The sequence below is a fragment of the Hyperolius riggenbachi genome, chromosome 9 (genome assembly GCF_040937935.1).
Source record: "Hyperolius riggenbachi isolate aHypRig1 chromosome 9, aHypRig1.pri, whole genome shotgun sequence".
NCBI lineage: Eukaryota > Metazoa > Chordata > Amphibia > Anura > Hyperoliidae > Hyperolius > Hyperolius riggenbachi.
In genome coordinates, this window is record NC_090654.1 from 175,614,767 (window position 1) to 175,639,610 (window position 24,844).

Sequence of the window (24,844 nt, forward strand, 5' to 3'; positions counted from 1 at the left end):
CAATTTACATTTTTGTCCTATAAAAAGGTCATTTGGAAATCGATGATATTATTTAGTATTTATATAGCGCCAGCATTTATTTCCGCCTATCTCCGTGCTGAGAGCCGCAACAGCGCTCCTGCTGGAGCCAGGGAAGGTAAATATATCAAGCCTTGTCAGGCTTGTCGAGACAGGATTGCGGGGCGCTTCGGGGGAGCCAGCGCCAGATTGCCTGCAGCTACAGGGATAGGGAAAGCCTCATTGGGACCCTGAGGCTTCCCCCTCCCGAGGTAAGTACCCACAGGGGACGTTTATTTTCAGTACAGAGTCTCTTTAAAGGGAACCTAAACAGAGGGATATGGATCTTTCCTTTTTAACAATACCAGTTGCCTGGTTGACCTGCTGATCTCATTGGATCCAGTAGTGGCTGAATCACACACTTGAAACAAGCATGTAGCTAATCCAGTCTGACTCCAGTCAGAGCACCTGATCTGCATGCTTGTTGAGGGGCTGTGGCTACAAGTATTAGAGACACAGGATCAGCAGGAGAGTCAGGCAACTGGTATTATTTTAAAAAGGACAAATCCATATCCTTCGCAGTTTAGGTTTCCTTTAATATTTATACCGCTTGATATACTACACTCAATTGGCGATCCCAGTTTCTTCTCTTTTTTTGGAAGCATAGCCTTGCATGTACACACATTGTACAATTTCATTGAGTTTCACTTTTTTTGGGGCACTTTAATTCCAGGATATATTTATGGTTCTACTATTACCTTACAGTGCATGTATGTATATTTTAATCACAGCAAGCCCCTGTTCTCTGCAGGTACTGAACCTCTGATGAAGGAGCCTTGAGCTAAGAAACTCGCATCAGGCAATTATCGTATTGCCTTATCCATGATCTTCATGTAATTGGTTGATTTTATATGTATTATGCTCATCCCAGTTCTTATGTGATCCTTAATAAACTTTTTAGTTTTATATCCACGCGTTCTTTATACTAAAAATCCCATTGTTGTTTTAATATTTGCTTATTCTATTAGGAGGTGGAGCTAGCACTGTTATATTATATGCCATCATCAGTGTTTAAATACTTTTTGTAGTTTGACAAGGAAAGCCTGACGGTTTGAGCTAAAACATTGCTTAAAGAGACTCCGTAACAAAAATTGCATCCTGTTTTTTGTCATCCTACAAGTTCCAAAAGCTATTCTAATGTGTTCTGGCTTACTGCAGCACTTTCTGCTATCACAGTCTCTGTAATAAATCAATGTATCTTTCCCTTGTCAGACTTGTCAGCCTGTGTCTGGAAGGCTGCCAAGTTCTTCAGTGTTGTGGTTCTGATATGAACTCCCCCTTCCAGGCCCCTCTATGCACACTGCCTGTGTATTATTTAGATTAGAGCAGCTTCTCTCTTCTCTCTTATCTTTTACAAGCTGGATAAATCGTCCTCTGAGCTGGCTGGGCTTTCACATACTGAAGAATTACAGACAAGGGCAAAGCTGTTTGCAGGAGAAAAAAGAGCAGCCTGAAACTTCAGTGCATGAGAACTGCAGGGAGAAAGAAAGACACAAATGATCTCTTGAGATTCAAAAGGAAGGCTGTATACAGCCTGCTTGTGTATGGATGTATTTTCTATGTGTGGACATACTGTACATCAACCTACTTCCTGTTTTGGTGGCCATTTTGTTTGTTTATAAACAAACTTTTTAAAACTGTTTTTAACCACTTTTAATGCGGCGAGGAGCGGCGAAATTGTGACAGAGGGTAATAGGAGATGTCCCCTAACGCACTGGTATGTTTACTTTTGAGCGATTTTAACAATACAGATTCTCTTTAACAATGAGTTCATTAACAATGAGTTTGTTATATTGCTAATTAGGCCTGAAAAAAACAATGCATAAGAAAGCTAAAAGAAAAATTAATATAACTGCCTTGTTAATATGAGAAATGTTTAATGGTTTTGCAGTACAAAAAAAACACAGATGTTTTGTTTTAACTAGACAATGGAAGAATAAGGAACCTGGAAGCAAGTACCCCCTAGCAGGATCTGTGCCTTACTACAACTAGGTCTGCTGTAATGCCACTGCCACGCTGCCAATGCGAAATGAGTGTCACTCTCCCCGTTGGTCCTACAATTTATTTTACCAGTTTTCATTTTCCTGTCAAGCTTAATGTTTTGTAATTGTTGTACAGCGGGTGAGGCAGCCATAATTCTGAGAGGCTTATGTCATGGTAGGTGGGGCTTATATCTTGGCATTACAAATCGAGTGCCTGAAGCCTCAGTAACATTTTTGGGTGGTCTGAACAGTTAAGACACTTCACAAATAAAATGTTCATGCTGCTAAATGCTTAGTATACGAGGCAAGTCAGCCCACCTAGTTTGTTCAGTTTTCCTGTTGCCAGAGTGTTTTAAGGACAGACCTTTGTTTATGCCAAGCATGAATAAACTACAATCACGGTTCTGTTTCTAGTTACATGTGTGGGAATTTTCTCCACGCATACCCGGCCAGTTAAAGTGACATCATACTGCAACAATGCCTTATAACCAGCAGCATTTATACGGGATAAAATTAGGATTGAAAGTTTTTATATGCAAAAAAAAAAAGAAAAGAAAAAAAAGTTTACTTTCTAAATGTAGTATATGAATGGTAAAAAGTTTATGAGATATGATGTGCCTCTAAGTAAACCCAAAGTACAATCAGGGTTTTTCCTATAAAGGATGAGATTAAAAAAAACTGCAGTCAAAGGATTACTGGCTCGAGATTTAATTCTTTTATACCACACACAAACAATAATTATAGTAGTAATTATGTAATGTCCAATCGGATTTTTATTGAAAAAAAAACAAAACGGGATAATCGATTCTTTTTTCTTCATCGAAAGAAAGATTATTTTCAACTTTCATTCAATTTGATCGTTTTGGTCAAATAAACGGGAAAATTGAATGTTTTTATTGTACCGTGTATGGGTACCTTAAGAGTGATCAGTGCTACAACCTTGCCCACTCAATTTCAAATTACGATTTTAGCAGAAATCTAACTGAAGATTAATCAAACCATTTGTGTTATACTGCTAAATGCAGTACAACACTATACAGCCATCAATCAAGACTGGTAAATTGGGTGTTAATAGCAACCAGAAAATTAGGCGCTGCTACAGACCACAATGTACACTTGGGGCTATATCGGACCAAGAGCTTAAATAGAGCACCAGAGATTGGCTGTCATGTAGGTAGCCGGAGTTTAGGTTATCATATAGCTGGACTCCAGCTATCCTGTGGCATGGGTGTCAATCTCGCGCCAGGGTGTGGCTATTATATTTAATGCATTTGTGCAGTGAGGAGGGGAGGGGCAAGGGGGGGGGACAAGAACTGAACCCTGGAACTGTTGCGGTGGATGTATAGCCGACTAGCATTATTGGCCGAGATGGAGTGGTATTGGCTGCGACTCTCGGGTATACTGTTAGGATTAGGTAAGGGAGATTAGTGTCAGAGTAGGTAGGGGGTGGGTAGTTTTAAGCGTAGGTAGATCAAATAGGAAAGAGGGAGTGATGCACACCATAGGGTATGGCCCAATGGTTCCACCGTGCTCAGACCAATGGCTACTGGACAACCTATATATAGTCAGAGTGAGTGGTCAGCACTCCAGATGAACGATACAATTAAATCCTTATTGCTACATGTCTAACAATCCAATTTTTCGAGACGACGTCTCTTTCTCAACAATTGGCAAATAGATCTAAAAATAACACAAACCCAACAATGAGTCCCATAGACAGATGTGTAGGTAGGGGGTTAATGCTGCTGGATAGTGTTATGGTTAAGGGCTCTGCCTCTGACACAGGAGACCAGAATTAAAATCTTGGCTCTCTCTGTTCAATAAGCCAGCACCTATTCAGTAAAGAGTCCTTGGGTTAGACTACCTAACATTACTACTGCCTACTGAGCGCACCCTACTGGCTGCAGCCCAAGCGCTTTAAGTCCGCCAGAAGAAAAGCGCATTATAAATGTTATTTGTAGTGTCTAATGTTACACAATGGGGTAAGCAACAGCAACAGTGGTATGCAAATTACCAGTGCTAAGCTGTTATTTGAATCACGATATTCAAACAGCAGCAATATCCGGTACCCAAATTATAATGCACCTCTGTTAAATAGATGTTCCATCAATGCCCTGCTGCTTTCTCCCTGACCGTTTATTGGGTATTTTGGAGGCAAAAATCAATATGTGCATGGCTAGCACAACAGTGGTTTTACCATTTTATTAACTGAATACTCCCAAACTGCTGATTAAAGAGATACTCCAACCAAGAATTGAACTTTATCCCAATCAGTAGCTGATACCCCCTTTTACATGAAAAATGTATTGCTTTTCACAAACAGACCATCAGGGGGCGCTGTATGACTGATATTGTGGTAAAACCCCTCCCACAAGAAGCTCTGAGGACCATGGTACTTTTGACAGTTTGCCACAATGTAACAAGGTTCACAGACATGAAATAGCTGTTTACAGCTGTCTCCAACAGCCAAAACAGCTAGCAGCAGCTACATAACCTGTACATAACCACAGTAAAAATGTCACCATGTAATAAATGTCAGAATGTAAATCGGAGACTAAAGATTTTACAATGAGCAAACACTGACTAAATCATTTATACATAATTATTGTAAAAATGAAGCACTTTTTTATTATATTATTTTCACTGGAGTTCCTCTTTAAGTGAGGGATCCTTCCCTTATGCCGTCACTCACCATCTTCAATTTAGAAGCTTTACAAGGCAAAATTGCAGTGTCATGCCAGTGATGCCATGCCCATTACTTCTTTCCTCCCTGCTGGAGCCGGAGTCTGCAAAAGGCAGCAACTGTGTACACCACACCTGCTAATTTAAAGTTCACTAAGGTCATTCTATCTCCACCTTCAATCAGCACAGCACTGGATAAAGAGAGCAGGAAACTCAACTTTGTTGCTTAAGATGGCAGAGCGTTTGTTTATATCACAAGAGGTTGGGGATGTACCTATGGTCTTTCATGATTCCAGGTTTCCCTTATTGAAAGAAGAAGCCTGAATGAGCAGAGATACTCCAGCTAAGCTCCGAAACGTTTGAGAAAGTAGAGAAAAAAAATATAGCACATTAAGGCCCATATACAATTAACTTTTTTCTCACAAGGAGATCATTTTTTTTATCTTGTATTTAAAGTGTACCTGAGACGGATATTATGGGGGTATTAATACTTACATGGGGCTTCCTCCAGCCCCATTAGGTGCGCGGGGTCCCTCGCCGTCCTCAAATTCCTCTGGTAATCTGGCCAGTCATGCTCCTTTGTGCATGCGTGGCCCTACTGCTGCACAGGCGCAGTACGCTCCCGGCAGTGGGAGCACAACAGGGGGTGTGGGTGAGCAACGTACGTACATAGGAGAGTGGCCTGCCAGATTACCGAGAATGGAGCGGCCGGAGAGGATGTGAGAGACCCCAAGCACCTAATGGGGCTGGAGGAAGCCTCAAGTGAGTATAAATACCACTATATCATTCATCTCAGGTTCTATTGAAAATTATTTTTCAGCACTTTGCAACTGAAAAAGTACCAAAAAAGAAGATTAAAAAGTACTATGAAAACTAGTTTGACTATTTTCTTGCTTGCTGGTGGTTTAAAAGTCATGTTATTGTCAACTTGTAAAAATATCACCTCGGAGAAGAAGAAACAGTTAATTCCATATGGGCCAAAGGCCCTTATTCCATTTACTTTTTCTCCTAGGTGATTTTTTCACACCTCATCAATAAAGACACCAGGAAGCAAGAGAATAAGACAATAAAGACACCAGGAAGCAAGAGAATAAGACAATAAAGACACCAGGAAGCAAGAGAATCATTTTGACAGTACTTTTCCACATACTTTGTCATTGCAGAGTGCTGGAAAGTTATTTTAAACACATGATGAAAAATGATCTATGAGAAATAATGAATTGAATAAAGGCCAAAATGTAATAGTGTCAATTCACCTTAGAAGCAAACTTCATGTTACAAAGAAAGAAAGCGAAACACACCTCCAGAACCCCTGGAATGCAATAATGCGTCAGCTTGTTAACTGTACAGAGCCACAGTTATCCAACATGCATACAGATTGTTTCAGACTGGATGATCCCATCAGTGCATGGCATGGATTAATGTGGATCTATGTGGAAGGACATGAAACACCCAGAGTTGAAGAGGAAGTCATAAGCAGAGATGGACCCACTTCTACCAAACACACTCATACCAGAGGGAGTCAGGAATCCATGCAGAAGGCTCATATAACTGTAAAGAGAAGGAGGATTCCGCTACACCGGTGGCAGGGTGAAAAAAGTCTCAGTTTATTGCAACGTCAATGAATACACAGCATTAAAAAAGCTCACGCGTATCAGAGCTCATGGCTCCTTAATCATAGCTTACAAACTGTGGCTGAGCATTGATTTATATACTGTGGCCTAACCCCACAGGAAGTGGGGCGTGGCCACCATCCTTAAAGCAACATGTACAAATATTTGCAATATAAAATGACAAAAGCCAGTATATAAAATTACATAAAATCAGTATAGAAGTATGGTACATTAACAATGTCAAGTCATCCTGGTAGCACAAAAACAACAATATATAGGTACTGTAAACAGAAAAATATCTGTTTTGTCAAAAAACATAGCCATATAACTAAAGTGTAGCATACAGAAGCATGATCTGCTAATCTGACTAAGAATACACGTTATAAGTTAGACTAATGTCCATTCTAGAATTCAAACCCATAGGGGTCCGTGTGGCCAGCCTCCAAATCCAAAAGGCCTCTCTCTTTCTCAATAATCGAAGTGTGTCACCGCCTCTAACATCTGTGTATTCACTGATGTTGCAATAAACGGAGACTTTTTTCACCCAGCCACCGACCGAATCCTCCTTCTCTTTACAGTTTGAAGAGGAAGTCCAGTGAAAATAATGAAATAAAAAAAAGTGCTGAATTTTTACAATAACTATGTATAAATGATTTAGTCAGTGTTTGCGCATTGTAAAATCTTTCCTCTCCCTGATTTACATTCTGACATTTATCATATGGCGACATTTTTACTGCTGGCAGGTGATGTCAGTGGAAGTAGCTGCTGCTTGCTTTTTTGGCAGTTGAAATCAGCTGTAATTTCCCACAATGCAACAAGGCTCCCACAGTGTGATGTCAGGACCTCAGAGCTTTGAGGCACTAACATCACACTGTGGGAGGGGTTTCACCACAAAATCAGCCATACAGAGCCCCCGGATGATCAGTTTGAGAAAAGGAAAATATTTCTCATGGGAAAGGGAGTATCAGCTACTGATTCGGATGAAGTTCAATTCTTGGTTACGGTTTCTCTTTAAGTAAGCATTATTCTATGCATGTTAAATCTCTTCTGCATTTTCTGTGTCTATCAAGCAAACTGTTTCTGGTTTCGTAATCATTGTCACTCTATGCTGGTAGGTTAACAAGTAAAATGAGTTAAGGAATTACAAGTGTCAGAATGATATTCAGTCTCATACTTAATAAATAGCCATAAAATTGTATATTTCCATCTCTTCCACACCTCCAGCTCTATTACACTATGACCAGTGCTCTTCGAGCATGCAACCTCTACTTGTCAGTGACTGTATATTACCTCACTCAGTGTAGATGAATAAAGCAAAGGACTGGATAGCTTTAACCCTTTAGCAGCCATATATAGAAAAGCTATATGTGCGCTGCAGGGCTGATTTTTTTTGTACTTTCCCCAGCCTAGCAAGCTAAGCTGAGCGGCACAGGGAGCTTTCATATTTACCTGTTCCAGGCAGCTGGATTGGTATCTCCTCTCCTCCACCTGCGGCACCGCAATGCCAACATGCTCTTTGAAGGTCTGATCACATGATATGACGTGATCGTAACCCATGGGATGGGATCAGCATTGCAGCACCGCCGGTGGTGGAAGAGGGGTGATGGAAGAGTCTCTTTCATCACCCCTCTTCCAACAGTGGGCAGTGCTGCAATGCTGACACCATCCTCTAGTCTAGGTTACGATCACGTCATATCATGTGATCGGCACTCTGAAGAGGATGCCAGAAGTACAGCACTGCAGGTGGAGGGGAGAAGCCAATTCAGCCACCCGGAACAGGCATATATAAAGAAGCTCCCTGCGCCACTCTGCATAGCTGCATTAGGTAACTAAACGGCATATGCTTTAGAACAGCCTTTCTCAAACTTTTTACCCTGGAGGAACCCTGCAAACAATTTTTTGATCTCGAGGAACCCCTGCATTTATTTTGCAGGAGGCATGGTCTTTAAAAGTAGGTAAGGCTGTTTATTTCACTACCCCCTATTATACTGTCCCTCATTATACTGTCTCCTTATCCTAGTGCTTTTTATTCATGTACTCATTATTCTGGCCCGCAATTTAGTGCTTCTTTTTACACTACCCCCTAATATAATGTGCTCTATTATACTTCCCCCACGATCAGGGAAATGCCAAGGACCCCCTGCAGATTACTCAAGGAACCCTGGGGATCCAGGGAACCTTGGTTGAGAAAGCCTGTGTTAGAAAATGCCCTGGCACACATTATCTATCTCAAGATAATGCTTGCATGGCTGCCAACAGGTTAAAGAAGGCTTTGTCCAACTGACAAAGGGTTCATACAACAGAGAGTTCACACATGCCACTGGAGCATTACAAGTCCATTACCTGCTTCTAGGCAGGGGTCACTCCTCTCAAAGTACTCAGGGGCAATCTGCTTCACCACAGTGTGGAAGAAGTTGATGTATGGCAGCTTGCTAATCAGCACCAAGGACTGAAAAAAAAAAGAACAAAAACCACAAATACATAACAAATACATAGAGTTTCTTTAGAAATACGCTGATCAAGATGATCTAATGAACTAATGATTAAGTAAACATATAACAAACATATACAGTAAGGCCTGGAACCCACTGAAAACCGCAAACGCAAAACGCAACCGCTAGCGTTTTGTCTGAGCGGTTTGCAAGCGGATTCATGCGCGTTTTTGGTCGTGTTTTGCAACATTGTATTTTTTTCCCCAGCGGGTGCCTAGCGTTTTGCGTTTTTATCCCGATTGGTCCTGTGAATTATTTTTCATTTTGTTACAGTGTGCTGAACCGCAAAACGCTAGCAAAACCGCTCAGTTTAGGTTTTGCTGAGCGTTTCCGCTAGCGGTTCAATACTTTACATTGAAGCGCTAACGCTCCCAAAATGCTGCACGTCCTGCGTTTGCGTTTCTGAGAAACGCAAACGCTCCTGTGGAAGTTGCCCCATCCATTAACATTAGCCCAGTGTTTTGGCAAACTGCTAGCGTATCGCAGTGCTGCCAAAAGCGCCCCTGTGGGTTCCAGCCCTAAGGGCTGATTCCCACGGGCGTCTGCCCGGCTTTCGGAGGCGTTGCGTTCGGCAGCATTGCAGCAGCGTAGTGTTGAGCTTTCAGTGGCTTTCCCTGGTGTTCAGTTGCAGTCAGAGTTTTTCTCCCCTACAGGGGGACATTAGCCGCAGCGGTTAACCATCCCAGGACGTTACATGTAGCGTCCAGGGTCGCCTCGAACGCCAGGGAAAAATCGGGATCTGAACGCCGTGTTAACGCAATCACCGGTAAAAGCCCGGTACAAACGCTCTCATTCACTTGAATTGGAGCATTTAACGCCGAGTCCTGAACGCCGGCGGTAAACGCGGGGCAGACACCCGTGTGAACCAGCCCTTAGTATACCTGAGCTTTGTTATTCATATGTGCTCCTTTGATGCTCAATGAGCTGCATACCAATTGCTGTGTTACTCTGACATACAATACCCAATTTCTACTTCCTACCTATAGACTCTCAGAAAGTTTACAGCTAGAAAGTAGGAATTAATGTGGAATGGAACTTCGTAGAGACAAAGTACCAATATGCAACTTGGATTTCACAAATGCAAAGAAACAGTATGCAACTGGGACTACACAGAGATAAAGTAGCAGTATGCAACTAATCAGGTTTTAAAGAGTAACTGTCAGGCTGCAGAAGCTAATTTAAACCTCTATTCTCCTGTGTTAAACAGTTTAGAAGGAAGCCCAAAAGCCATTAGTGAAGATAAAAATCTCAGTTACCTTTGATGTGTGCTTATCAGCAAGGCTGTTATTCTTAAGAAGACGCAAGCCGCATACCATACTGCAAAGCATTCTGGGGCTCTCCCCTCGGCTGCTAATGAGACGTTACAGCAGCTTGTAATCGCGTAGCACTGATAAATCTCGGGCAGAGTACACTGCAGGAGTCAGCTATTGTTCCTAGCCACATGGCTCATTAATATTCACTGCACACTGTGTTGTTCAAGTACAAGCTTATCTGTGATCAGGAAGCAGGCAGGACATGACGACACATTTGACAGAAAAACATGGAGCCTGCCATGAGCTGTCAGGAGCATCTATCTCTGCATATACTATATACAAATTCTGTGAAGTACAAACGTGGACAGTGAAATGCATATGTAATGTAAGTACAGCCAATCTTTAGCTACTGATATATGTGTTTATTTTCTCTAAGACCTTATACCTAACAGCTCATCTTTAAAAAGAGCATACAAATGAAGGAAGGGTTGAAACTCCAAACATAATATTTACAAATTGCAACATTTTTCGGCATTCTTGTATTTAGAAATTTATCATACGTCTAAATTTATCAATTTATTTTTGTATTGCTCATCATGTGCAAAGCAATTCAGTGCCTTTTTTATAATTAGTACCTCTCTATAATGGATATTTTTTTAAACAGATGTTTCCTTTTAAGATGAGTGGATGGAGACATAATGAGTGATAAATTAGGTCCCCGTATCGTCGCTTCAACTCAACCACAGAAAAAAGCTTATTGTTAAACAGTTTCAGATGTATCCTTATACTAATCAAAGGCTGTAAATATGCCCAGACCATGAAGCACATGTGGGACGTGGCTTAAAGTGGATGGTACAGTTGCAGGCAGTACTTAGGGCTGGTTCACACTTGGGCGATTCTTTAGCACTTTGCAGATCGCTAACAATCAGCAAAGCGCTGCTTCAATGTATACCTTTGGATACATACACACTGCAGCGGGTGCTATTTTGATTCATCGCAAACGTGCTGCATGTAGCGTTTTGGGGGCGATTGCTCTGTGATTCTCATTCTATTGAATGGGAATCACAAGCATAAATCACGCAGAATCTCAAGATCTTAGTTAAAATCGCAGAGCCGTACGGAACGGGATCGCGAGCTAGCAGCGCTCCAAGCGCCGAGTGTGAACTAGCCCTTAGCGTGGGCAGCTTTGTGGAGTGGTTATACTTAAGTATGTACTGATGCACCTGTTTGGGCGCTGCACGTGCAATTCTTTTGAGAATCAGGGGTTTCCTGGTATTTCCTCAAGGCAGATGTGATGTATTACAGAGGTGAGCCATACGAAGGGCAAATCCTACATATGAACTGAGGATACAGATCTTTAATTTTTTGCACTGATAAACATTTAAGGCCCAATGAGAGAGCATACTGTACTGGTTATGGGTTCTGCCTCTGACACAGGAGACCAGGGTTGAAATCTTGACTCTTCCTGTTCAGTAAGCCAACACCAATTCAGTAAGGGGACCTTGGACAAGACTCCCTAACACTGCTATTGCCCATAGAGCGCACCCTAGTGGCTGCAGCTCTGGTGCTTTGAGTGTGACAGGAGAAAAGCGCAATATAAATGTTCTTGTCTTGTCTTCATACATACTTGTAGATGATTAAGCCACCACCAGAAGGAGGATTAAAACAAAACCAAAAAAAAAAGTATTTGGCTTGAGGAATGCCCTATAAAATATGTGTAAGGGGCACAATTATGAAATGTGTAAAAGTTTATCTCAGATCCACTTTAATAATTACGACTGAAGTGATGCTCATGTGCAACATGTAACACCCAGGCATTTCATATCAGATGATTTAACAGAACAGACAATAATCAGCATAGGTAAATATACACAAATTAGTTTTCTGTACCCGACCATTTAACCGCAGACATCACAAAATCATTAAACGTTTGAAGAAGCGCCACAGAGCGTCCATTCATCCCCAGGCTGCCAACACACCGACATCAATATGTGAGCCCAGGTTAAATGCACTTGCAGCCACCAGAGATCAGCTGCCATGCTGATAATTACCTTTTGAAAATAGCCTCTTTTTAAAGTCTTGTCTCGAACTTGACGGAAATATACGTAACCATAGAAACAGGATGGATCTTTCTGTTGAAAAAGACAGTTCTATATGAAATAATGTTTCAGAGGGGAAAAAAAATCAATACGTCCTTTGTGTTATGGAAATTGACATAGCAGGCCACGTTTTCTCTGTCACATTTTCAGACTTTTTAGAAATGATTGCATCCACACTTAAAGTTATTTACATCAATTGTAAGCTACATTTCTTGTGATTGTTTGGAACATAAGACCAGCTAGCTTCAACCATTTTTCTTCTGTAAAACTGTCAAGCGGAGTTAACTAAGTACAGAGAGGAGTGAAGCATACAGAAAAGCTTCAGCTGTAGTACTTAAAGAATCTTATCTTTAAATGGACACTCTTCTAGATATTTACCATAAAAGTGGTGAGCAGCCATTTCCGAAATGTCATTTCACTCACTGTATAGCAGGAGGGTATAAGAAGGGAACCCCGTAAACCCAGATGCACAAGAGGACAATGGGAAGAGGTAGGGTTGTGCATGCGAGGATGGGGAGGATTGTGGAATATTAACTTTAGCCACAGACTATTCAACCAACACAACTAGGAAAGGTCATCTAGGAAATACATTTCATAAATCAATAGGTTTAAAAACAAAACACAAGACCAATATCTATGAGACTGTACCATTTTAAAGGTTTAGACTGCTATACAGACATATACTGCAGTGACTTTGTGTCATGCTAATGTGATTTGTCTATTAGACTTTGTCTTCACCCTTAAAACCCATGTGCATCAAATATATTTTGTTTTTATAAACTCCCCCCCTCTGTACTACTGATCTGGCCGTGTAACCCCCATGGCCACCATATTTACCTCAAAGGATATTTAAAGTTAGGGTCACCATATAAAAAAAGAGCCCGTAAAGCTGAAGTGGCCCAAATCATATAGGGCTTGATTCACAAAGCGGTGCAAAGTGTTTGCACGCCTGTGAAAAGCCCTTTATCACGCCTAAACTCAGTTTAGGAGTGATAAGAAGAAACTCGCGCGATCTCCCGCGCGCAAAGTTTTGCGCGCGTAGCGCACCGCGCTGCGCGCGCAGTGTGCCGTGCTTCGCGCGCAGCGTCCATTGAGCCCTATGGGACTTTGCGCGCGCAGCGCGGTGCGCTACGCGCGCAAAACTTTGCGCGCGGGAGCTTCGCGCGAAGAGCAGCACAAATCGGTGATAACTCAGCTTTGCACCGCTTATCACGCCTAAAGTCTTTTAGGCGTGATAACTGAGTTATCACCGCTTTGTGAATCAAGCCCATAGTCTTTAATCAGCACTGTCCAGACTTCTCAACCACCTCTGATGCTTAATATACTACAGGGATTTGTGTGGCTGTAACAGCTATGCTTCCCATAGGTAGCAAAGAGAGACTGTGAGTAGTGTGAGCATCATGCCCCCTACCAGCCAAGACAGCAGGAGGCTGAGCTGCTGTGATGCCATGGGGGCCAACCCAAGAAGATAAGGGACCGTTACTAAGAAGCTCCAGCATCACGTTAGGTCAAGGCTGGTACTTCAGGTATTTGGGTGCAGTAAAAGTGGAGATTGGGGGACCCATGAGGGAAAGGTGACAACATCGTTAGCTGGGAGGATGGGAGGAAGGAGGTCAAAGAATTAGTCAAATATAGATGGGCTGCAAACACTTTTTTCGATCTCTTAAAGCAATACTGAAGCGACTCAACAAATAAGTCAGATACTCACCAATGGAGAGAGAAGGTTCTGAATCTCAGAGTCTTCCCAGTCCTTTCTTGGTGTCCTTGTTCCAGCACTGTCCACGTTCAAATATGCCACCTCCGGGACAGTCGCTTCAGTGTTACTTTAACTAGAAATGTTAGTGAGATGCTAATAATTTTAAGGATAAGGAATTATATGGGCCTCGTTTTGCCGTCAGCTAGCTGATTAGCTATCAATTAGCTAAAAACCACTACTTAAGAAATTAAGTACATTTGCATAAAATTATAATTTGCATAAACTCAAAATTAGCATCTCATTGACCATCTCTACTCTTAACCACCTCACAACACAGAGTGTTATTCAATAATAAATAAAAAGTTAACACTAAAGTGGTGTACACACGCTAGATGAAACTTAGCCATAGTGGCGAATAACGACTGCCTCTGCCAAGACTCTAGCATGTATACAACGGCCTCAATGCCTCGGGTAGTGATCAGCCCGGTGGATTGATCTGGCCAGGTGCATTGTTTCCCCCACTCCCCCTGCCTCCAGTGTGACATCTCTCACATGCCGCTCTGTTGGCCAAGTTATCTGAACACAAAGAACCAGAAGCTGAGCTTGTTTCAGGGAGGGACATGACACAGGACCAGACCAAGAATGAATGGAGGTAGCCAGACAGGGGATCAACAGAAATGGTAAGGGCCAGTGTGGCCACAATAATTCTAATCAATGTGTATAAGTGAGAAATATTAATGTACAAAACAGTTCAGTTCCTGGCCAATCAGAAGAACTGTTGGTGTGCCATATACTTATTCTCGCTTGGACTAAGCAGAGATAATGTGTTATCCCAGACTAATGTTTATTAATTTTAGGAAGTACTGGTTTTAATTCTAATAAAAATGGGTAAGCATATATTGTAATACATCTTTGTACTACATATATATTTTGCATTTCCTTTATAAAAGTATACTTTTAAGCGATAAGAAATGCACAGAAATTTTAAACAACTTTTGCTTCTGGCTTCACTTCAGATTTATAAACCATTATCGCAGTACATTTCTCATTCAGCCAGCCAAACCTTTAAATAAATAGGCGAATCTCGGTCCGTGTGATCCAAGACACAATGCAGGGATGTCTTCCTGCCGGTTGACTGCCGGAACCTGAAGCAAAACTGTGTGTCCCCCAGGCAGCCTGAAACAGGAGCCAAATACAAGCAGATGAGCTCACTCATATCAATCACTGTCGCCATGCCTCCGGAGAAGAAGAAAAACATTGTAACTACCAGGAAGCAGAACTGCACACATTAACTAAACTCAAAATTAACATTGAATCAATATTTATCTCCCGCTTCAAAGCCACAGAAATGTCCCTGTGACCTTCCTTACTTTAGTGAGACATTATGCTGACAGGAGAACGTCCAAAAAAGTGGTCAGCACCTCCAAAAAATAAGCTCTTTTACTAAAACATAGCTCTTTATTGAAATATTTTAAAACAACATACAAATGGTAAAAATCAGGGCTGTGGAGTCGGAGTCGTGGAGTCGGAGTCGTGGAGTCGGAGTCGTGGAGTCGGGCAATTTTGGGTGCCTGGAGTCGGAGTCGGTATTCGGGAAAAAATGCACCGACTACGACTCCTAATGAATTTGTAACTGTAATTAAAATAGAAAATATGATAAATGTTCTATTTCTCAGATAATAGTCATTAAAAATAATGTATATATACAGTAATAGCTGTGCTTAGTCCACAAAAATGAAATAAACCAGTCAAAATTAGTTACTTGTGCTGCTTCAATAAAGCAGTCCCCATATTTTTAAGGTCAGATATACATATCTGATTGTGACTGTATATATGATGTGAACACAGGAATCTCTTATATATACTAAATAACATCTATGCTGTAAGAATAAAGCCTGATGTGTAGCTGTGTCACTAATACAGATGGTCAACGAGATGGAAATAATTCTGCATTGATGCTGATTTATGCAAATGTATGCACTCCCTTTGCTGATGAAATCAAATAATGTGATATGTTATTAAAATTTGGTTTGGTGACTACAAATTAAAGGGTAACTGAAATGGATGAAAAGTAAAGTTTTATACATACCTGGGGCTTCCTCCAGCCCCCTTCAGGCTAATCAGTCCCTCTCTGTCCTCCACCACCCGGATCTTCTGCTATGAGTCCTGGTAATTCAGCCAGTCAGCGCTGTCCGGCCGCATGCCGCTCCCACAGCCAGGAACATTCTGCACCTGCGCAATAGTGCTGCACAGGTGTAGTATGCTCCTGGCGGCGGAGTGTGTGCATGCGCACTACGCCTGACTGGCTCATGTACCTGGACTCATAGCAGAAGATCCAGGTGGTGGAGGAGGACATCGAGGGACTGATTATCCTGAAGGCGGCTGGAGGAAGCCCCAGGTATGTATAAAACTTTAATTTCATCTGTCTCAGGTTTACTTTGTTACACAGTAGTACTATACTCTACATATGCACTCCCCACAGAGCTGCAGGGAATCCACTGAGAATGCTGTCCACATTAAACACAGAGGTGTTGTCTGTTTACAATCTCCTCATTCCCCTGCAGAGTACCTGCACATCATTCTTACATGTACCCACACTTACATTGCCTAAGGCCTGATAGATGTTCTTTGTTCCGGTTTGTACCTTTTACAAGTACTCTTACCAAGGACTAGTTTTAGTCTAAAGGGAATAAATATAGTAGTCTACATATCCTTCTCACTTCAGTTGTCTTGTAAAATTCCTAAGCGTTGGCAGTTAAGAGACGAATTTCATGTTACATACTTTTAATCAACAAAATTGTAATATGCAAATTAGAGGAGTCGGAGTCGTGGAGTCGGAGTCGGAGGAATCCTAAACTGAGGAGTCGGAGTCGGTGGATTTTTGGACCGACTCCACAGCCCTGGTAAAAATAGCATGGGGCCGATAACCAGCTGGTTATTGGCCCTATGCTATTTTTACGATTTTTATGTCTTTTTAAAATATTTCAATAAAGAGCTATGTTTTAGTAAAAGAGCTTATTTTTTGGAGGTGCTGCCCACTTTTTTGGACATTTGACTGCCGTCCAAGTGGTACTGACGGACGGAAGGTCACAGCACTCCTGCTGCTATTTTTCTGGAAGTCTTGGAGACCATGGGTGCTGATCACATCAAGATAAATGCTGACAGGAGAACAACATGGGACCTTCCATGTCATACTGTTTATACAGTAATACTTTCCAATACGATGTCATGAAACCATGGTGCAAGATATAGAACATGGCAGTGGAATAGCACTGGTTTCTGGTGTCCCTTCTTCTTACTCTACCATGCTGTAAAGACGCAATTTTAGTAGAGAAAGTTTGCTTACTAAAAATGTTCAGATTTTTTGGGCAATCGGACTGTGCCACTGTGTGGTAAATGCCAAATCTGTACACAAGAGATGAAAATTGTGTCCTAGCATTTTTGGCTAGACTGGGTACAGTGTATAATATTATATATATATATATATATATATATTAGTACAGACCATACGTTTGGACACACCTTCTCATTCAAACAGTTTTCTTTATTTTCATGACTATGAACATTGTAGATTCACACTGAAGGCATCCAAACTATGAATTAACACATGTGGAAGTATAGTACATAACCAAAAAGTGTGATACAACTGAAAATATGTCATATTCTAGATTCTTCAAAGTAGCCACATTTTGCTTTGCTTACTGCTTTGCACACTCTTGGCATTCTCTTGATGAGCTTCAAGAGGTAGTCACCTGAAATGGTTTTCACTTCACAGGTGTGCCCTGTCAGGTTTAATAAGTGGGTTTTCTTGCCTTATAAATGGGGTTGGGGCCATCAGTTGCTTTGTGGAGAAGTCAGGTGGATACACAGCTGATAGTCCTACTGAATAGACTGCTAGAATTTGTATTATGACAAGAAAAAAGCAGCTAAATAAATTACTTTACTTTAAGAAATGAAGGTCAGTCAGTCCGAAAAATTGGGAAAAACTTTGAAAGTGTCCCCAAGTGCAGTCTCAAAAACCATCAAACGCTACAAAGAAACTGGCTCACATGCGGACAGCCCCAGGAAAGGAAGATCAAGAGTCACCTCTGCTGCGGAGGATAAGTTCATCTGAGTCACCAGCCTCAGAAATCGCAGGTTAACAGCAGCTCAGATTAGAGACCAGGTCAATGACACACAGAGTTCTAGCACAAAAAGTAAAAAAAAAGTTCTAGTTCTAGAACAACTGTTGAGAGGAGACTGTGTGAATCAGGCCTTCATAGTAGAATATCTGCTAGGAAACCACTGCTAAGGACAGGCAACAAGCAGAAAAGACTTGTTTGGGCTTAAGAACACAAGAAATGGACATTACACCAGTGGAAGTCTGTGCTTTGGTCTGACGAGTCCAAATTTGAGATTTTTGGTGCCAACCACCGTGTCTTTGCGCGACGCAGAAAAGGTGAATGGATGGTCTCTACATGCCTGGTTCCCACCGTGAAGCATGGAGGAGGAGGTGATGGTGTGGGGGTGCTTTGTTGGTGACACTGTTGGGGATTTATTCAAAATTGAAGGCATACTGAACCAGCATGGCTACCACAGCATCTTGCAGCGGCATGCTATTCCATCCGGTTTGCGTTTAGTTGGACCATAATTTATTTTTCAACAGGACAATGACCCCAAACACCCCTCCAGGCTGTGTAAGAGCTATTTGACCAGAAAGGAGAGTGATGGGATGCTCTCTTAAAGCTCTTTAAAGGGAAGGTTCAGGGAGGGTGGGGAAAAAATAAAAATCAATTTCCACTTACCTGGGGCTTCCTCCAGCCCGTGGCAGGCAGGAGGTGCCCTCGCCGCCGCTCCGCAGGCTCCCGGTGGTCTCCGGTGGCCGACCCGACCTGGCCAGGCCGGCTGCCAGGTCGGGCTCTTCTGCGCTCCAAGTCCTTGTACTTCTGCGTCCCACGCCGGCGCTCTGACGTCATCGGACGTCCGCCGGGCTGTACTGCGCATGCGCAGAACTACTGCGCATGCGCAGTACAGCCCGGCGGACGTCCGATGACGTCAGAGCGCCGGCGTGGGACGCAGAAGTACAAGGACTTGGAGCGCAGAAGAGCCCGACCTGGCAGCCGGCCTGGCCAGGTCGGGTACCGGAGACCACCGGGAGCCTGCGGAGCGGCGGCGAGGGCACCTCCTGCCTGCCACGGGCTGGAGGAAGCCCCAGGTAAGTGGAAATTGATTTTTATTTTTTCTCCACCCTCCCTGAACCTTCCCTTTAAGAGAATGCCAAGAGTTTTCAAAGCAGTAATCAAAGCAAAAGGTGGCTACTTTGAAGAACCTAGAATATGACATACTTTCAGTTTTTCACACTTTTTGGTTATGTACTATACTTCCACATGTGTTAATTCATAGTTTGGATGTCTTCAGTGTGAATCTACAATGTTCATAGCCATGAAAATAAAGAAAACTCTTTGAATGAGAAGGTGTGTCCAAACTTTTGGTCGGTACTGTATATATATTCATGCATGTGTCTGTGTGTGTGTTTATGTATATATATATATATATATATATATATATATATATATATATATATATATATATATATATATATATGTGTATGTGTGGATGCATGTGTGTATGTATGTATGCATGTATGTATGTATGTACAGTATGTATGTATGTATGTACAGTATGTATGTATGTATGTATGTATGTATGTATGTATGTATGTATGTATGTATGTATGTATGTATTATGTGCCGGGATCACTCGAAATGTCTTGACCGATTTAAATGAAACTTGGTATACAGATCCCTTAGTACCTGGGAATTATATGTTCTGTGGGTCTCGTATTCCCTGGGCGGAACCACAAACAGCCAATCAGAGTTCACCCATTCACGTCAATGGTAAACATGCAAAAGGTTGTAAATCTCACAGCAATAAAGCCAGTGTCCCCAAACTTGGCACAATTGGTCACTCTGTGTAGTGTGTCCAGTAAAAATGGGGGGAGCATAAAACAGCCAATCAAACTTGAGCAATTCATTTTCAATGGGAAAAAGTAAAATGCTGCCATTCTTACACTGTTAATCACTGGGTTCTCAAACTTGCCACAGTTAGTCACTGGATGACTGGGATTAATATTCAGGAAAGTGGGGGGGAGTCTAAAATGCGAATCAAAATTCACCAATTGATTTTCAAGGGTAATATTTAAACTGCTGCCATTCCTACACTGTTAATGGCAAAGGCCTCAAACATGCTACAGTCAGTCATTGGGTGACCCATATATTTTCTAATACTGTCCTAATTACCATCATGAAGATCAGGTTTCATGTGACGCTGACTACCTTCTTCTTTCAGCAACATTGATATCGTGTGTATATACTACCTGCACTATGCCAGTCTTCTTTTAATACACTTTATTATTAATATAAAAAAAGGAAAAAGAGAAAAAAAATAACCAGAACAAGATAAGTTAGTGGAGATCAGAAGAGGAGGAGGGGTTGCAGTCATGTCACATGAACACTATTTGAGGATTTAAAAAAGTATTTGCAATTATTAACTATGACAAATATACATTATTTACCTTCAAAGGAAGTGAGTGAGCAATTAGGTGTGTAAATACATTTGCAAACTGGTCAAGCACTTGGATATTTGAATAGCATAGGAATGAGTGAAATGTTTCGTTGGTAATATAATAAGTACAGTTGCATAGAGGCATTTTGGTTTTGGAGCAAGCGAGTGGCTCCTCTGACAATCTATGAAGATTGCCAAGCTGGCACTGGTTGTGTCCATGCTGAAGTACAGCCTAGCATAGAACCCATTGCCCTGGGATATCCAGCAATGAAAATGCAGCAATGGAGACTGCTTAAGCTTTTGAAGAAGAGTTTCTCACCTGAAACAGACAGATTCATCCATCAGATTGAGCCAGATTATGATAATGACATTTATATAACCAGGAATGCCCTGGACATAACTGATGGGCATACAAACGTACTGTGCTGACAGGATTACATATTGCATGATGCTCCATCACTTGTCAGATGGCCTTTGCTCAGCATGACTGAGCTCGGAGTTTGTAAGAAGCGCTCAGATAAAGAGATGTATTGCATTACTATTGGTTACCGGTGGTGCAGTGAGCAACATCAAACTCTGTTGAATTATAATCCTCTCGGCCAATAAACATATATTTGTTTGCAAAATTTCTAGGCCAGGAAATTTCTCATTTTCTGTTGATGCTCTACTAAACAATGGCTTGCCAGCTGCAGATGCAGATAAATGAATAGTCCTCCTCACAAATTGGCCCTAGACTATAGCATAGGCATAAGACTGTGAGCCCTTATGAGGAGCACTGAATTGTTCTCTGTACAGTGTAAGACATTGTTTAATATGTCACTGCGTTACAAGTAAAGGGAGTAATAAATAAATAACAGTTAATTTGAATATTTCAATTGTCTGGCTGGCATAAAAATACAGAGTATATATAGTGTTTATTGTAACCTTTCATGCTTAATGCTTTGTGTGCCATAATATAAAGGCTATAAATGCCACTAAAATCCTATAAAGCATGAGTAGTTGGCAGTATTCATAAAGTAAGCAGAAAAAGGAAAGCCTGGTTACCTGAATTTGAGTCAGGGAATGACAGGTAGCAGATGCTGGTTTTCTGTAGATTTAAACAGACACATTGGTAAAGAGATCCAGTCTATTCTATGATGTTTTTTTCAACGCACATGAAAATTTGTTGTATATAAATATATAGGTTTTGCAAGAGAAAGATGGAGGCAGCCATTGCTGACTTCCTCCTAAACCTGAATAACACTTTAGATGTTTGTTACACAAGCTATGGGTAATCCAGAAACCGTCAAACCAGATGTGCACATAAATATACAAACTAAGCAGTGAAGATTGTTTTTACTTGGATAAAGAAGGAAGTTGGAGAGAGGAAGGGAACTTCCTGCTGCTGGGGCTACAATAGTAAAAGGATGGGATTACCCAAACTGATGGATTATTAAACCCCAAGCAGGATCTGTGTCAGATAATACCAGTAGCTTAAATAGACATAGCACCCGCTATCTCATTTAACCTCCTTGGCGGTAATCCCGAGCTGAGCTCGGGGTATGCCGCCGGAGGTCGCCGCTCAGGCCCTGCTGGGCCGATTTTCATTCTGAAAAAAGCAGCACACGCAGCCGGCACTTTGCCAGCCGCGTGTGCTGCCCGATCGCCGCCGCTCCGCGGCGATCCGCCGCGTGCAGCGGCGAAAGAGGGTCCCCCCAGCCGCCCGAGCCCAGCGCAGCCGGAACAAACAGTTCCGGCCGGCGCTAGGGGCTGGATCAGGCGGCTCTGACGTCAGGACGTCGACTGACGTCCATGACGTCACTCCGCTCGTCGCCATGGCGACGAGGAAAGCGAAACAAGATAGGCCGCTCATTGCGGCCTATCTTGTTACTTTCGATTGCCGGAGGCGATCGAAAGTACGCTTCCGGAGCGCCCTCTAGTGGGCTTTCATGCAGCCAACTTTCAGTTGGCTGCATGAAATATTTTTTTTTTAATTTAAAAAAAACCCCATTGCAGCCTCCCTGGCAAAATAAATAAACCGCCAGGGAGGTTAACCTAACAGACAAGGACTATACAAATTATATAACCTACTGTGGACATAGTTTATATCACTGCAAATAAGCTCACCTATGTAAAGCCCACTTGCCACTTTTGGCCAAAAAAAAATAATAATAGGCTAAATGCAGTGAATGACCTGACCTCTCGATGTGCTTCCATAGTACCCAAATGCAGAGTGCATGATGGAGGTATGCCTGAAAACATAGCTAAGAAGCTTCGTAATTCGCGGCTAGAGGTCCACAATTACTGTCATGTGACAACTATGGTTATTGCAAGTGCACTTCCAATGCACACTGTGCATAGGGGGACCCCCACACATAGTATATGACCCACGGATAAGCCAACACACACACACACTTTTATCCCCAAATCAGTTTATCCGTGTGTGATATACTGTAATTATTATTAGTTGCCTGACTGTAACATTCATATTCAGGTTCTAGCACTTTCTGGTATGCAAAGGTTCCCTGAGGCCGAACAAGCAATTTGACAAACTTGACCGGGATGTATTAAAAAGTTGCCAGCGTTTAGGTGGCAAATGTCTGCCACCCCCACGTCATGCATAGCAGACTATAGCAAGGATTGCTAAATGATTAGTGAATAGTGCTCTTGCAGGCGGAGGCAACTTGTTTTTGCCGCCTAACAACAGGCGTCCTGGGGGGGGGGGGGTGAGTTGGTGTTTACTAACTAGTACCTTCTCATGTACAGTATTGTACAAGGCCTCTTCCTGTTTCATAGAGTTTGGCTACCTTTTCTGCAGATCGTTTGTTTTCCCTATGACTTAGAATCCAAAAAACATCAATGCAGCACTGGATGAAAGATACTAGGGTTGGTCAGGAGTCCAGAAACAAAATGACCTTTTGTATACACTCACTAATTCCAAGCAAACAGATTGCTGGTGAAGGTTACCCTTAATAGCCATTAAAACCCATTTGTGTCAAGTTGTGTGCATGTTATCAGGCCAAACCACCAGGGTATGTATACTTTTGATGACGGGGATCTGGGAAATTTGTGTAGCGATTATGATTTAGAGAAAAAAAATTAAACACAGTTGCTTGACAATAAATGGCTTCAGCCAGCCAAACATGAGTGAAAGAAAAGCTTTTTTGTGTAATTCATATTCTGTGAAAAATGGTTAAAGAGTCTGAAGCGAGAATAAATCTCGCTTCAGACCTCATAGATAGCAGGGGCATATGTGCCCCATCTAAAACGCAGCCATCCCGCGGCTTAACGAGGGTCCCTTCACCGCCAAATCCCCCTCCGTGCAGCGGGGGAGCGCTTCCGCATTGGGGCAGGGCTAACCGCCGCAGCCCTGCCCCACGCGCGTCTGTCAGCGCGTATCTCCGCCTCTCCCCTGCCCCTCTCAGTCTTCCTTCACTGAGAGGGGCGGGGGAGAGGCGGCGATGCGCCGCTGATAGACGCGCTGTGAGGCAGGGCTGCAGCCGTTAGCCCTGCCTCCAGCAGCAGCAAAATCTACGGCCAATTTGGTCGTTGATTTTGCGGGGGGGGTTGTTTGGGGGTGAAGGGACCCCCGTTTAGCCGCGGGATAGCGGCGTTTTAGCAGGGGCACACGTGCCCCTGCTAACTATGAGCTCTGAAGCGAGAATTATTCTCGCTTCAGTGTCTCTTTAAGAAATCATACATTCTGCCAGGGTATGTAAACTTATGAGCACAACTGTACATATAGAAACATTGAACTAGATAACATTCCAAAACACACTCCCTCTAAGGGCTATTTCACACCAAAAAGCCCAATGCAATTAGCAATTTTATAGCATTTTTCACGCCTGTTGCTTTTCTATACTTTCTAAACAATTGCAATCACTGCAGAAATGCTACAGGGAGGGCTTTCACATTTTTTTTTACATTTTGAAAAGCACTCTTGGCATTAAACAGCCCTAACACTAAAAATAGTGTCTTCCTCCAAAACTCCCTGTTAAACTCCAGCAGGCCCTCAAAGTTCCAGGCAGGTCTCTATCATTTTTTGTGGAGGAGTTGCTCTCTTGCGGTCTATGTTGGGAAAGGAATGTGGCCCTCATGCCATTAGTCCCCTCCTGTTGCTGCTGATTGGAGGGGAGCTGTGTCTGTAAGGGCCCATCCACACTTAAAAGTGACAAAAATGTAGCTCTTAGCGCAACCGTTTTGCGCAGGTAATTTTACCGCAATTAGTGCAGTAAAATCACTGTACACTCTCGCAATTCCCGACAATCGTGATCAGAGCTTTTTTTAAGCACTACATCATGACCACTCCAGAATCGCAAGAGAATGCTGCAGGCAACACGCTTTGCGATTGCCGTTAATCGAAACACCCGTGATAGGCGGCAATCGCAGCAGTGAGATGACTGACATATGTTTACAATTGCGCTAGCGCTTTAAAAAGCATAGTGCTT

At 42.4% G+C, this 24,844-nt stretch overlaps 1 protein-coding gene across 1 annotated transcript in view; it reads right to left on the reverse strand.

The window, feature by feature from the left end:
* The window catches only part of DENND6A (DENN domain containing 6A), a 122,292-nt gene that overhangs the window by 58,087 nt on the left and 39,361 nt on the right, over nt 1-24,844 (reverse strand). Inside the window, exons 3-6 of the mRNA XM_068253729.1 lie at nt 21,462-21,504; nt 14,938-15,050; nt 12,131-12,211; nt 8,678-8,783 (exon numbers count right to left, since the gene is read on the reverse strand). Of these exons, the coding sequence (XP_068109830.1) occupies nt 8,678-8,783; nt 12,131-12,211; nt 14,938-15,050; nt 21,462-21,504 (343 nt within the window). The remainder of the gene's footprint in view (nt 1-8,677; nt 8,784-12,130; nt 12,212-14,937; nt 15,051-21,461; nt 21,505-24,844) is intronic.